The sequence below is a fragment of the Ascaphus truei genome, chromosome 3, assembly GCF_040206685.1.
Source record: "Ascaphus truei isolate aAscTru1 chromosome 3, aAscTru1.hap1, whole genome shotgun sequence".
Classification (NCBI taxonomy): Eukaryota; Metazoa; Chordata; class Amphibia; order Anura; family Ascaphidae; genus Ascaphus; species Ascaphus truei.
Window position 1 is genome coordinate 122,349,758 of NC_134485.1, and position 16,176 is coordinate 122,365,933.

General features: G+C 44.1%; 1 protein-coding gene across 7 annotated transcripts in view; it reads right to left on the minus strand.

Annotated features, from left to right (window-relative positions):
- C3H3orf52 (chromosome 3 C3orf52 homolog) overlaps positions 1 to 16,176 on the minus strand; it is a 95,192-nt gene that overhangs the window by 31,270 nt on the left and 47,746 nt on the right. For 6 of the 7 annotated variants that reach the window (XM_075589464.1, XM_075589465.1, XM_075589467.1 and 3 more), the window contains exon 5: positions 1,428 to 1,492. The exons of the other annotated variant lie outside the window; for it this stretch is intronic. In XM_075589464.1, the coding sequence (XP_075445579.1) occupies positions 1,428 to 1,492 (65 nt within the window). The remainder of the gene's footprint in view (positions 1 to 1,427; positions 1,493 to 16,176) is intronic. 7 annotated transcript variants of the gene reach the window in all.

Here is a 16,176-nt window from a genome sequence, read left to right on the forward strand (position 1 = left end):
TAAATGATAATGATTAGGATTTAATAGGCTGCAATGCTTCGCGTGTCTACCAGATGGCATAAATTCATGAATTGTTATGCAGTATATATATATATACTGTGCAGTATTGCAGCCAGCGGGAATAAAATGCTTCAAGCCCTGCCTAGAAAATAACCCAATGCACTCGGGTAGAAAACAGTCACAAACCTCAATACACCCGGGTATACCCGAATTCGTGGGACTAGCCGAGCTCGAATAAAGTGTGTCGCCAGTGTATGATGAGGATGATGATGAGGGGTGCTGGGGGAAATATGATGATGATGATGATGATGATGATGATGATGATGATGATGATGATGATGATGATGATGATTTTACCTGTGCGGCCCAAATCAGTTCTCTTTGGAGCAGTTCGGCCCTTCTCACTTTACAAGTTGTGCAGGCCTGGTTTATATGTTTGATACATTTATTATAAAGCTTCCAGCTTGCCCGGACATCCAGTTATGGTGCCAGCAAGTCTGCAAGGAGTCCGTTGTTCAGAGGGGAGAGGATGTCCAGAGGTGTTAAAATGTTTGGTGGGAGAGGGAAGGGCAAATGTCCTGGCCTGGACTACAAAGGGCAACCCGTGGGGACACCTTTTGTAGTTTCCAGACTTGGAGGAGCTGACCCGCAGGTGGCAATGAGTTAGCTTGAGAGGATGCAGCCATAGAGTCTGCTCCTCTTGGCTAAAATCATATATCCCACTCACCCAGCTTTTTGAGCCTGCTTGGCATACCTATTCCTTTGATGTTAGCTGAGGGTTGAGCCCCTCTTTCTAATGGCTGGCAGAGAGGGATTCCCATGCTCCCATTGGCTGCTCCTTCCCCCTCCATTTTGGGGATAGCCCAGCAGAGTGTATGTAAGGTGCTGACCAAGAGAGTGAGGGGCGCAATCAATCAGTGAGTCAATGAAATGAAGCTAAGGCAGGCTTTTCAAAGTTGCTCTGTTCGAAATAACAAAGTGACCGGCTTCGTTTGAAAGCCTGATAAGTCTGCCTCGCAAAGAATAAGTCCTGTCTTTTGCGGCCATTCTGGGAATTGAACATGCGGTCGAGGTTGGGAACTAAAGCCGAAAAGAGGACCAGGAGAACCGGGTATATATCCTGGTCAGGGTAAGCTCATCCAAGTGGGCGCCCTGCATCTTGGAAAGCATAGACTTTTCCCCCAGACCCCCAGTAAGTGCATTTTTAACTGTTCCTTGTGTATTTCTTCATGTTGTACGTGGATTTACCATAATAAGCGCAATTTGTTTTTCTTATCTAGTTTTGCCTAATGAATGATCCCGGTAATATATAAATGTAAAGTGTAAAAAGTACCTGGTTTCCCGTGACATTAGTAACATTGTTGTGGTCACCATTCACCCACATATTTATGGAAAAAACTATTTGGTACAATTTATAAATCACTTACGAAATCATGTCAACGGAAATAAAATAGTGTTGTAAGGCTGGTGATAACCTATATGCATTGGCAATCTGAAAAACAAAAACAATAAACATTTACATAAAAATAAAAAGCAAGTAATTGAACAGAACACTGTATATATATATATATAGATCAACAGACGGCCCTCTAATAAAGCCCAATAGGGTAGGTGCATGTCCCATAATAAGTATATAAACATAAGATACTGTTCGCATGGGAATCAGCAGACAGCACTCAGGTTAAGATTTGTAGAATATATATTGTAGAAAAGACACAAATCACAATCCTGAGGAAGGTCCCGTTTGTGGGTCCGAAACGTTTGTGATTTTGTGTTTTTTCTACAATATATATTCTACAAATCTTAACCTAAGTGCTGTATATATATATATATATATATATATATATATATATATATATATATATATATATATATATATATATATATATATATATATATATATATACTGCTGCAGCCGAGTTTATTCGAGCATTTGCCCGTTCTCGGCCGCAGCAGTAACCTGGCGCGCGCCGGAGGGTGCCGGGCGCGCGCCGAAGCAGCGGAGGAGCGCCCTCCGATCGGAGCTTTATTCCTCCCGCTGCCGGGTCCGCCGGGTCCCCCGGAACCCCCTGCCGCCGTCCCCCACATCGCGGGACACCAGGGCTCCCTCGGGGAGCCCTGGACGCGCGTGCAGGGGGCGCAGGCTCCCGATGACGCGTGACCGCGCGTCGGTGACGCGCGGCACGCCGAGGGGCGGCCACTAGCAAGCCGGGAAATCTCCCGGCTTGCGGATCTGGCCGCAGTGTGATAAACTGTGTCGGTAGTGTATATATATATATATATATATATATATATATATATATAATCAAAAAATAAATAGATGATACCGTTCTGTGGCTAACGAAATGCTTTTATTTGTGCGAGCTTTCGAGATACACTGATCTCTTCTTCCGGCGATGTTACAATGAATTAAGCAAAATGTATACTTAAAAACAGTGTCTCTTGGAATGTTATCTGTGCTGTTCCTTCCCCCGGTGTGGATGAGATTTATGGCTAGAGGTGTCAAAAGGTTAATGAAAGCAAGTGAAGAAAGAGTGTGTATGTGTATCAGTGTGAATAAAAATGAATGGGGAGCCCACAGTATATACAGTGCTTTACACAAGGTGTGTGTGGAGTGGGAGTGGATATAAATGGTGTGGGTGGGTGTGGAAATGTGAGAGTTTGTAGCACAACTAAAAGTGTGTGTGGATACTTAGTGGTCCCTATTGGTGTATCCCTACACCAATGTCTGTGTCTATATATATACACACACACACACACACACACACACACACACACACACACACACACACACACACACAAAGACACAGCTGGCACTCCAATACAGAAAATATGGTTTGTGCATGTTCCATAAGCATATATAGAACAAAACTGTTTCCCACAAAGAGCAAACAAGAAACAGCACTCAATAGATAATGCAAGAAAACATGCCTTTAAAGACACAAAGCCTTATCCCTGGCACATTGCACAACCGTGGCTTAAACTGGATTTACACAAAAACCCCGCAGATTTTGGACATAGCTGGAGCACCACCTGAACCCCTATACCAGGTTCAGGGTGACTGGGCATGGTCTGGGCATCCCAAACTTATGCTAGGGACACAGGGACAGTTCTGTGGATACCTTGATCCCCCATGCTCCTCTTACTTTTACAGTTTGTGCTGATGCAGGGGACCCTGGTGGTGAGTCGCAAGAACGTTTCCAGGGTAGGATTTTGCCAGAGCATTGTGATTCAATGTGCTTGAGAATCTTACATGATTCCCTGTACATGTTTGGGGTATCCCATAACTTGGTAAACCCGCTACATAGCAACAATCTGAATGAAGTTTCTCTGCAAAACCCACCCTCAAACTCACAGCCTCGCAAGCTCCGCTGTCTAGCACCCCTGGTAGTGTTAGGCCCTGGGAACAGGGTCTGCCTTGTCGTGGTTCACAGGCTTACAATGCTTTGGCCAAAGGGTTAAACTGAATGACCCTATTTCAAGAGAATATATAAGTATTTTACTGTGTATTTCTGTGATGTTGGATGTAGCATTGGGCTTCTCTGTCGTCTGCTGTATACATGTGCCACGCTCACTGGCACTCCATTTTGACACTTAAATACATATATATATATTTTGTGGAGGCTCAGGGGTTCCCAAAAAGAGCTTGCTGGGGTTCTGTGTTCTGTTAACCTATTCTCAGCTGTTGGAGGTTGGTGGCTCCTCCTTCCCAGGTTTTAAGCCGCCCCTCCCCACTTCCCTAGTTTGCAGGTCCTTTCATTCTGCTGGATATAGACCCACTGTGGTCTTTCTCCCTCCTAATACAGGTAAATGAGAATTGTAATCCTAATAGAGGTATATTAGTATTTTATCTGGTAGTGTTAGGCCCTGTGAACAGGGTCTGCCTTGTCGTGGCTCACAGGCTTACAATGCTTTGGCCAAAGGGTTAAACTAAATGACCCTTTTTCAAGAGAATATATAAGTATTTTACTGTGTACAGTATTTCTGTCATGTTGGATGTAGCATTGGGCTTCTCTGTCGTCTGCTGTATACATGTGCCACCCTCAGTGGCACTCTATTTTGACACTTCAATACATATATATATATTTTGTGGGGGCTCAGGGGTTCCCAAAAAGAGCTTGCTGGGGTTCTGTGTACTGTATGTGATAAGGCTGCAAGGTTTTTATTTGTGTGTAAAGTCTAAAGTCAGGTTTCTATATTGTAGTAGGGATGAGGCAAGTAAGAGTAGAAGTATATCATCTGATTCCATCCCTGACACCAGAAAGGGGACTTAGACATTTTTAGCACAAGTTACAGGGGAAAAGCATATTTTATTCAAGTGTACATTTAATACAGGCACTGTTTCTCAGGAAAAAAGCAAAAAAATTGAATAAAGTCAAGGAGAGAGTTTGCCCTAAAAAATTATTTAATGGAACCAGCAAACAGATACAGCTACATTACGGGGTGCAAAGGACCCCCACCAACGCGTTTCGAGCAAAGGGCTAACCCCAGACTTTGCGGAGCCTGGGACAGCGGGGAGCTCAATATGCTAAGAGGCAGAGGTGCCAGGTTGGCGCATGCCCCTTAGCAGAATTGGAAAAGGTACCCACCCGGCATCAGAATTCTGGCAAATCGGTGATAGGCTGGCAGGGAAATTCCCACGCGCTGATTGGCTGTAGTGGTTTGTGAATGGGACTCCAAAACCTATAAGAAAATTTGCAGCCAATCAGGACCTCAGATTCCAAGCGCCAAACCATCAGCGGCAAATTTAAAGATGCTCTGGAAGGAATAGACGCGAGCCGGCTTCAAAGATTTCAACTCAAGAAAGTTTCTAAGTCCCGCTTTTCAGGGGCCAAGTTGTGAAAACAGAACGTAGCGGTGGCGGCTGGAATTGCATGCCGAATTGTGTTCCAGGACTTTTGTGAGTACCTCCCGGTCATTGGAAAGAACTCGTACATATTTCAGTTGTTAACATTTCTTTCTAGGAAAGTTTATTTCATTAGCCCAGATCCCAGTAAGTATCTTTTTTTGTAAGGAATCGGGGAACACGTCCTTTGTGACGTGTTCCCTCCTTACCTGTCATCGCTCAGACTCCCACTCTGGCACCAGCGCGTGCGCGCACACCTGCTCCGCTTATAGAGTGCGTACGTACGCACAGCTCTTCTAATGTGCCACGGAGCTTAGCCCCGCCCCCTCAGACGTGTCGTGCTTCTCTCCCACACGGCACGTACACGTGACGCCGTACACCGCTCCCCAGCTGCGTGGCAAGTTCTCATCAAACAACATATAACAAAAAAGGTGCTCGATAGCGCTCTCACAAACCCAAAAATTAAATGTGCATAAAATGTGTATAAATTATCTAAATCTAAGTGCCCAAATAAACACAATATTAGATGTGACAACACATATAGAAGTGTACTATATTGCTCAAATCAAGAAGTGAATAAGCGGCAAAACAAACACACTCAACCCTTAGTATAAGACTGTTTCACTAGTCTCGCATGTTCAATTCATCCAAAAAGACCAGGGGAGCGCAGCTTGCAGCCATGAAAAATAAAAGGACATCACATAGTATAGTAATGTCATACAAAGTGAATAAAATCTTATAATGGGCTCACAAATGGCTACTCACAATCGAGCAAATAAAAGGAGCAGTCATCCAACTCAAGAGGTGGATGTTCCCATAGATAAAATGAAGCAAATATCAGCAGCCAATCTCCAAAAGAAGAAAACAGACCATATAGTGTAGATTGCAAGTGTAATGGTACACAATAAAATACAAATGGAGGCTTACACTTACGATGAAAAAGCAATGCGTGGTCAGTAGCTGGTGCCAGGTGCACAGTAGGTCGCGATTTACCGCGCTGTTCTCCGCTCCTCCGAAACACTTCCGCATCCACGTCGGGGGTCTCACGTCACTTCCGGTGTGGCTGGAACCTCCGGACTCGATGGTAAGGATGCGTCCTCGATGTTCTCTTTAGGATTCTGTATGGCTGAACACTCTACCCGTTTCGCCGTTTGGTTTGCACGGCTTCGTCAGGAATAATAATTTGCTGCATGCTGGGGGTTTAAATATTCACTGGCCCTGCCCCTAATTTGATAAGATTGGCTATCCAATTTACAATCGGCCATAGCGCGGACAGGGTATATGGATAGGATCCCCTTATACAGTGTAAATAAGCCTGCATAATTGCAAATGCTAATATTATAATAAAATATATGAACTCATTAATATAGACAAAAACACCAAAATAAAATAGACATCGATAAAGAATCTTAAATCTAAATCCAAACTTTATATAATCATGTAAAATCACATTAAAACCAAAAAAAAAATGTAAAAATGTAAAAATTAACTTATATAGGTAAGCTATCCCCAAATTGCAATACCTATACATCATAAAACCTAAATGGGCACAATAACCTAAAGTAAAACTACGCCGAAGTAGACGTTGATTGATGTTATCTCGGAAAGAGTAGAATAAAGGACATATTAATATTAGTATTAGTATGCATACACATCAAATAGCATGCACTTCAAACTTAATATTTCATGCAATAACAGTAGAGCAGAATAGTGGGGGATTCCTAAAGGAAGACTCCCAGTTCGATGTCAACATTGAGTCCAAGGGGGACTAGAGTTTTCATTGTAAAGATCCAAAATGTTTCCCTTTTGGTAAATAATAAATTTCTATCCCCTCCCTTCCAATGGGGTAAAACATGTTCTAGGACAGTCAATACCAGTCCTACAGTATTACCCTGATGGTGGGAAATAAAGTGATCGGCTAGAAGGTGGGTAGTAACCCCCCTTCTAATATTACTGAGGTGTTCTAAAATCCTCACCTTAACACACCTGGTGGTCTTCCCGATGTATTGTAGTCCGCAATGGACATGATATCATATAAATGACATGATCACTCCTACAGGTGACATGTTGCTTAATGGAGAATTTCTCTTTTGTCACATGTGACGAGAATGTAAATTTGTCTGTTGTTTTAAATTTGCATGTGGTTCATCCAAAGAACCCTTTAATTGATGGTAACCATCTATTCTCATCTTTTCTTATTACAGACAAGGAGCTTGGTGCCAATTTATTTTTTAAGGTATTAGCTCTCCTGAATATAAATGATGGTATCTCTGGAACTACCTCTCCAAGCAACGTGTCATTCCTGATAATATGCCAATGTTTTCTCACAATTTTGACAATTTTATTTGCATCCTTATTAAAATTAGTCAAAAAGGAAAAGCTGAATGAGTCTTTGTCATTGGTTTTGCATTTCCTTGTTCCACTTATTAACAGATCTTTTCTCGCTAGATTTTTTGCCTTCAAAAAAGCATTCTGTACATTGTCCCAATCGTAATTCCTATGGAGAAATTTGGTTTCCAGTATTTTTGATTGTTCCTCAAATGTGTCAGTGTCCGTACAATTGCATCTGACCCTCCTAAACTGGCCATATGGCACATTCTTTAGCCAGCTAGGGTGGTGACAGCTCAATGGTAGTATGTAATTATTGCTGTCGACATCTTTGTAAAATGTTTTGGTCTTCATACACCCTTGCTCGACCAAAATGGTAAAATCTAGGAAATCGACATGATCCTTGCTATAATTACAAGTAAATTTAAGATTGGAGTCATTGTCGTTGATGTAATCAATGAACTTAAGGAGGCTTTATTCATCTCCTCACCAAACAAAAAAACATGTTGTCTATGAATCTACGCCATTGGACCAAATTCACACCTAGCTCTGCAATGAACCAAATATAGTCCTCCTCCCATATCCCCGTTAGATAAAGGTAGAATGAATGGAGTATTGACAGAACAAGAGTATAATTTCTTATTGAAAGATAATCTGATACGACCCATCTTCTATCACTTAACGAAGTTGCATAAGTGCCTTACAACCCCCCCAGGTAGGCCTATTATAGCAGGCATTGATTCCTTGACATCGAATCTATCAGCATATATTGACATATACCTCCAAAAATATGTACCGACCCTTAAATCCCATCTAAAAGATACCACTGACATCCTAAGAATATTGGATAGTCAGATGTGGAATGATGATTATTTTTTGGTGACTGGAGATGTAACTTCTTTATATATGTCAAAAAATCATATATAAGGTTTTGAAGCCATTGACAGAATTCTAGGCCAAGACAATAATATGCTTCATGGACATGCCAACTTCATATTGGATGGCATTCAGTTTATTTTGAGACATAATTATTTTTGGTTTCAGGAAATTTTTTATTTACAAAAATGTGGAACCGCCATGGGTACCAAATTCGCACCTAGCTATGCAAATTTGTTTATGGGGATATGGGAGGAGGACTCTATTTGGTCCATTGCAGAGCTAGGTGTGAATTGGGTTCTATGGCAGAGACTCATAGACAACCTGGCTAGTTTAAGGCAAGTTTAAGGCATTTCTGCATTGACTAATGACCCATAGGATTAACACAGCAGGGGTCCCTGGCAGTCCCATTTAGTTTGAATGGGACTGCCAGGGACCCCTGCTGTTAATCTGATGGGCCATTAATCAATGCAGAAATGCTGGGGCTAGTTTAAGGCAAGTTTAAGGCATGTATCCAGCATGTACCTGGGTGTACCTGGGTCTTTTTGGTGATTGCCACTGGTTTGTGTTAGAATAGTCGCAGTCTCTGCTGTATATGGTCTGTTTTCTTCTTTGGGAGATTGGCTGCTGATATTTGCTGCATTTCATCTATGGGAACATCCACCTCTTGAGTTGGATGACTGCTTCTTTTATTTGCTCGATTGTGAGTACACTACCGACACACTTTATTAGAGTGTGGCCGGTACCGCAAGCCGGGAGATTTCCCGGCTTGCTAGTGGCCGCCCCTCGGCGTGCCGCGCGTCATAGACGCGCGGTCACGCGTCTTCGGGAGCGTGCGCCCCCTGCACGCGCGTCCAGGGGCTCCCCGAGGGAGCCCTGGTGTCCCGCGATCGCGGGACAGCGGCAGGGGGTTCCGGGGCACCCGGCGGACCCGGCAGCGGTAGGGAGAGCGCCCCGATCGGAGGGCGCTCTTCCGCTGCTTCGGCACGCGCCCGTCACTCTCGGGCGCGCGCCAGGCTACTGCTGCGGCCAAGAACGGGCAAATGCTCGAATAAACTTGGCCGCAGCAGTAGCCATTTGTGTGCCCCGTATAAGATTGTTTTTCACTTTGTATGACATTACTATACTATGTGATGTCCTTTTATTTTTCATGACTGCAAGCTGCGCTCCCCTGGTCTTTTTGGAAGAAGTTCTCATCAAGCCCACTTGTCTCCTGCAGCCTATCCTTGCCTCCGCAGAGGCCGTGCCTCCGCTCTGCCTCCCTTGCTATTGGTTCCAGTGTGCTATTAATACCCTGCACTTCCCTTCCTGCTTTGCTGAGCATAACTGGTTGTAGCCTTGAGCTCCTGCGTTTGTTGTGCCTTGCTCCTTGTTCTGTGTTTATTCTTGCAGTTTCATTCTACGTGTACTGTCCCGGCTTGACTTTGGAACCCCTCTGGATACTGACCCCGTCTTACCCTTGACTCTGCGGATCTCTCCAACCCAGACCACGGCTATACGGACTTCCACGATTCTGACCTCTCCAACCCCAGACCGGCTAACGGACTTTGACTATCCTGACCTCTCCATTCCAAGACCTTGGCAAGTATCAAACTAATCTATTCTCTCCAACCCAGACCTGGCTACGTTTGACAATCCACCTGCCAGGCACGCTTCCGCTGCTGTGGGTGCGTGGTTCACTACTTCCCCACCTCAGTACCGGGGTCCTGTCTTGCTCGTGGGCAGCTCAAGCGTTACAGTATGCTCAGCCCAACGAACATGGACCCCATTGAGGTGGGCCAAGCCCTGACTTCTATCTCTGAGCATTTCGAATACCTGGACAATCAGATTGCTTCCCTGACTCAAAGCCTGGCCACGGTTTCTCTCAACCAATCTCAATCCAGAATTGCTAGGCCTGCTACTCTGTATTGTATTGTATTGTATGTCTTTATTTATATAGTGCCAAAAGTGTACTCCGCGCTTCACAGAGAATACAATACAGGGAATTTAAAAAATACAATAGGTGGAGCAAAAAATCAGACAATGGGAAAGGAAATCCCTGCCCCGAAGAGCTTACAATCTGTTAGTTTCTTCCCCTGAAGCTTCTCTCTCTCTCGAGCCACATCTCCCCATTCCCAATCGATATGCGGGAGATCCTCATGGATGCCGAGGCTTCCTCAACCAATGTGACATACAGTTTGAGTTAACCCCTTCCCGCTTCTCTTCTGATAGATCTAAAGTGCCGTATATTATCGCTTTGTTGACCGGAGTCGCATTGGCATGGGCATCCCCCATCTGGGAGCAGACACTGGAACTTATCCAAGACTTCTCACAAAAGAGGGAATTTAAGCAAGTCTTTGACACCCCTGGCCGTAAGATTACTGCTGCTTCTTCTTTATTTCACATTTCACAGGGTCACAGATCAGTTGCAAGATACCCTCTGGAATTTCGGACCATCGCAGCAGAGACGGGCTGGAACGATGAGGTGTTATCTGCAGCTTTCTGGCAAGGTCTCTCTGAGACATTGAAGAATGAATTAGCTGCTCAAGAAAGACCCACAATGCTCGAGAAGCTTATTGCCATGTGTTTTAGGGTGGATCAACGCCTTCAGGAAAGGAGGCTTTAGCGCCATCACTCCCGTGTTCTCACATCTAGTGCTCTTGTTCCCAATCTGTCTCCTCCTACTTTCTGAGCTCTTGAGGCTCCAGAATCAATGCAGTTAGGAAGTCACCAACTCTCCCCTTCAGAGAAACAACGTCGGAGAACTGGAGGACTATGTCTTTACTGCAGACTGCTGGGTCACCTGGTGCTTCATTGTCCCACAAAGATGGGAAATGCCAACACCCAATAAGGTATAAGGGGGTCACATTGGGTACCATTTCTTCTTCCCCTTCTAGCAAGAGAGGTTTACCTACCAGGGTCATGCTGTCAATCTTCCTTGAGGTTCCTGGCTTCCTAGTTCCTGCCTCTGCCTTCATCGGTTCTGAGTCTGGGGGAAATTTTGTGGATCAAGATTGCGCTACCAAACATAAGATTCCTTTGATCAAGAAATCAATACCGGTGGGTCTAGAGGCTATCGATGGGTGTCCTCTCCAGCCAGCCTTCAACTCATTAGAGACTCCCATGCTTACTCTCTCCACTATTGACGGTCACAAGGAAAAGATCTCACTGGATATTATTCATTCAACCTCTGTACAGGTAATTCTGGGCCTTCCTTGGCTCCAACAACACAATCCGCTTATAGACTGGACTGAAAAGAGACCTATACAAGGAGGTGTTGCCTCTGAAGTGGCTCCTGTATACTCGGTACAAACTTATCAGTGGCATAGAGACTAGTACTCCTGCCAAACCTATACTTCCTGAAGTATGTGCAGATTTCATTGATGTTTTTGATAAGGTTCGTTCTGAAATCCTTCCTCCTCACTGTCCTTATGATTGCCCCATAGATCTTTTGCCCGGTGCCATCCTTCCTAAAGGTAGATCTTATCCTTTGTCTCTCCCTGAGACTAAGGCAATGTCTGAGTATATTGAGGAGAACTTAAAGAGAGGGTTCATTAGAACTTCTTCCTCCCCAGCTGGAGCTGGGTTCTTTTTTGTTAGGAAGAAGGATGGTTCACTCCATCCATGCATAGACTATAGGGGTCTTAACAAAATAACCCTGAAGATTTGTTACCCATTGCCACTCATTTCAGAATTGTTTGATCATCTACAAGGTTCTTCCATTTTTTTCTAAACTCGATCTCCGTGGGGCCTACAATCTCATACGCATTCGACAAGGGGACGAATGGAAAATGGCCTTCAATACGAGAGATAGCCATTACGAATATTTGGTCATGCCTTTTGGGCTCTGTAATGCCCCAGCTGTTTTTCAAGAATTTGTGAATGGTATTTTTTGGGACGTCCTCAACATTTTGTCTACCTCAATGATATTCTTATTTTTTCTAAATCTATATCCGAACATACTGCACCGACACACTTTATTCGAGCAAATACCCAGTATGTACCTGGCAGATACCTGGAATGCGCCGCTCCTCACCTCTGACAAGCCCCGTTGTGTTTGCCTTCCCAGCCTGGGTTCATGCCTGGCTGACGGGCGGCTGATCTGTTAAATGATAATGATTAGGATTTAATAGGCTGCAATGCTTCGCGTGTCTACCAGATGGCATAAATTCATGAATTGTAATGCAGTATATATATATATATACTGTGCAGTATTGCAGCCAGCGGGAATAAAATGCTTCAATCCCTGCTTGGAAAATACCTCAATGCACTCGGGCAGAAAACAGTCACAAACCTCAATACACCCGGGTATACCCGAATTCGTGGGACTAGCCGAGCTCGAATAAAGTGTGTCGCCAGAGTATCCAGCACACCAAGCTTGTTCTTTCCCGGCTATGTGAGAATCATCTCTATGCCAAAATCTAAAAATGTATTTTTCACCAAACATCCACTTCTTTCTTGGGATTATCTCTGATAAAGGCTTCTCCATGGATCCTGATAAACTCACGGCCGCTGTAGATTTGCCCCAACCCACTTCTCTTAAGGCTATTCAGCGGTTTCTTGGCATCGCCAATTATTATCGTAAATTTATCCGTAACTTTTCCGCCACAGTGGCTCCCAACACCACCCTGACGAAGAAAGATGCGGACACATCTTCCTGGTCTCCTGAAGCATGACAGGCCTTTGAAATTCTTAAGAAAGTGTTTGTCTCGACTCCCATCTTACGCCATCCAGACCCTAAACTTCCCTTCACTTTGGAAGTGGACGTCTCGGATGTTGGAGCAGGAGCCATACTATCACAGAGACAGTCCCCTCAGGATAAACTACACTCTTGCGGGTTTTTCTCAAAAACATTCTCCCCCGCAGAACAAAACTACGATGTTGGCAACAGGGAACTTTTGATCATGAAACTTGTGCTGCAAGAGTGGAGACACCTTCTGGAGGGTACTGAAAATCCAATTTCGATTCTCACGGACCATAAAAAACGCATTTCGATATGCCAGATATCCCAGATGGGTGTCCTGACAAAGATATCTGGCATATCGAAACGCGTTGAATCCAGGAGTAGCGGCGGAGGTATACCGAGAGAGGACCCGGAAGAGTGACGTTGCGGTTTCCAGCGGCCGCAATCGGAAGCAGCACCCGCTCATCACGTGTGTCCACTCGGTGTGGATTTGTTTGAGAAGAGAGGAGGTGATGAGAATGTCGCCACCCCAAGCTTCCCTTTTATTGCTTATTTATAATTTGTATCATGTGAGTGCAAATTGGTGAGATTCCCATTACTATTAAATGTATTGTATGCAGTCTGTGCTATGGTGTTTTTGCTGTTTTCTACTCCAGCACACCCTGAACAGCTTGTCAACTAAGGGTTAAACCTGATACCAGAACAGACCCGTTTCCTGCACACTTCATCTTTGTGTGACGTGCCCTTTTATCTCACATATATGTGAGTAGACCGTTTGAAGTCTTTATAGAACAAACTAGTGGTTAATAAAACAATATCACACTACATTCTGTATTATTGTTTGTGTTTGACATATATATCGAGCATACTACTCCCTCATCCTGTTTGCCTATTGCACATGTTCCTTGGCTATGTCTAATTTCCCACTGACCCAGCTTTTCTAACCAGCTTGGTTTTGATTGGCTGTTTTAGAAAGTTCCCACATCCTGATTGGTTGGTTAGCTATACCTCTATGTTTCAGGTAGAGTGGAGAAAGCTATAAGAAGCTGTGAGTCAATCAGATGGTGTGTTCCCCTTGAGTCAGAGGCAAAAGAGCACCGGCAGGCTTTTCAAAGTATCTCTGTTTGTAATAGCAAAGCAACCAACTTTGATTTCAAGCTTGGAAAGCCTGCCCACAAGCCTTGTGCCCAAGTTCTACAAAAAGAACGTAGCGGTGGTGCCTGGGATTTCATGCCGATTTGAGTTCCAGGAGATTCAGGCTGACTCGCAGTCAGGAGGGACAAAGTTCTGTGGACAAGAACGTAGCAGTGGCGTCTGGAATTTCATACTGATTTGAGTTCCAGGAGATCCTGGGCTAAGTCTCGGTCAGGGCAAAACTCTCCCAATAGAGTGCCCTGCACCTAGGAAAGTTTAGTTTTCGACCCCAGACCTCCAATAAGTGTGTCTTTTCGTCTGTATTTTGTGTTCCACTGTGTGTATGCAGATTTAAGCCGAATAAACTACAATTTATTTCTCTACCTTGTTTTGCTCAATGAATGATCCTGGTAAAAAGGTGTAAATAACCTGGTCTCCCATGACATTCGTTTTTTACCCGGAGAAGCCTATGTAGCCGAGACCAAGTTTTAAAGACGCGGCCAAGTTCTGAGCGTAGAACGAAGCAGTGAAAGCACTGCGGCTCTCCCGAAAAGAGTATCGCGTGTTCCTGAAATGAGTCGGACAGGGTAACCCTTCCGGAAGTGGGCGCCCTGCACTTTCACCCAAATAAACCTAATTTTATTCCACTTCTTTATTCAGTCTAGTGAATTGATCCCAAATGGTAAAAAGGATTATAAGTACTGGTCTCTCATGACACAAAAAATTGCAAACAGACCCTAATACCCTGGCAGCTCTCCTGCTCCCATTCACGTTTCCTGTCCTTTGTTGGTCTTACTCGTTGTTCCCCCATATATTTTCTTTTGGTAGATCCCAGTTGTAGGTCTGGGATGGGTGTTTTCCCTAAGTTCCTACACACGCTCTAGTACTGAGTTTCTTGGCAAGGAACACGTTAGAAAAAATGTAAATCAATAAATAAGGAGTAGGCTATAGAAGAACGAGAAGGATTATATTTATTCCCAGCTAGAAAATTACACAAGGAACTGATTGGATATTTAGAAGCATGGGTTATCTGATATTAATTATCTGGATCAGGACAAACTGAAATCCTGGATGAGAATAATTACTCACCACATTAAAATACAGGCATTTCCATTTCCATGCATGTGCATACACAATACAATGTAGATTGTGGTAACAGTTTACTGAATTAGAAAACTGTAATCTTCAGATATTTTTGCACTTTTCGCTTATTTCAAAGTGGCAATTTATAATTTGCACCTCTACTCATGGAACATCTATTACACAACATGCAAATCATCAAATAAATGTAAACATTGAAAAAAATAACAAGCAATTCTTCTGTCAATTATTTTAACTGTAATTAAACAAATTAAATTTTAACATTTCTCTCTGCCGCCCTCGCCCTTCTAACCCTAGACCCTGGCTAAATTCCCACACGCGCATGCTGCGTTCCTCCACTCGTTCCTCTGAACGCCTCTGGAGGAAGTCTCACACTCTCGCAGACTTCCTTCACTACAAATTTATGCTATCCTGTTTCAACTCTGCCCTCTCGCAAGCTAAACAAGCCTACTTTTCTGCACTAATCAACATGCACAAGTCTAACCCACGCCGACTGTTCTCTGTCTTTGATACTCTACTCAAACCACCCTCAGCTGCCTCTCCTTCCTCCATCTCCGCTCAGGACTTTGCTGACTATTTTAAGGAAAAGGTGGAATCCATACGGCAGAAGATCCCCTCTGTTTCTTCCCCCCATCCTACACCTCTTCCTAACTCCTGCCTTCCTTGAGTCTTTTTCCACTGTCTCAGAGGAGGATGTGTCGCTGTTGATCTCCTCTTCTCCCTCTACCACTTGCCCTCTTGACCCCATTCCCTCCCATCTCCTAAAACCTCTAGCTCCTACTATAATCCCTACGCTTACACACATTTTTAACTCCTCCCTCTGCTCTGGAACCTTTCCATCCTCCTTCAAACATGCAACAGTCATACCATTACTCAAAAACAGCAAGCTTGACCCTACCTGTCTTTCTAACTATCGACCTGTCTCCCTCCTGCCTTTTGCCTCTAAACTACTTGAACGTCTTGTATTCTCTCGCTTGCTCCATTTTCTCAACACCTATTCTCTCCTAGACCCTCTACAATCTGGCTTCCGCACTGCTCACTCCACCGAAACAGCCCTCACTAAAATAACTGACGACCTCCATGCTGCCAAAGACAGAGGTCATTACACTCTGCTCATATTACTCGACCTCTCTGCAGCATTTGACACCGTGGACCACCCTCTTCTCCTCCACATTCTCCATACTCTAGGTATTCGGAACAAAGCTCTATCCTGGATCTCATCCTACCT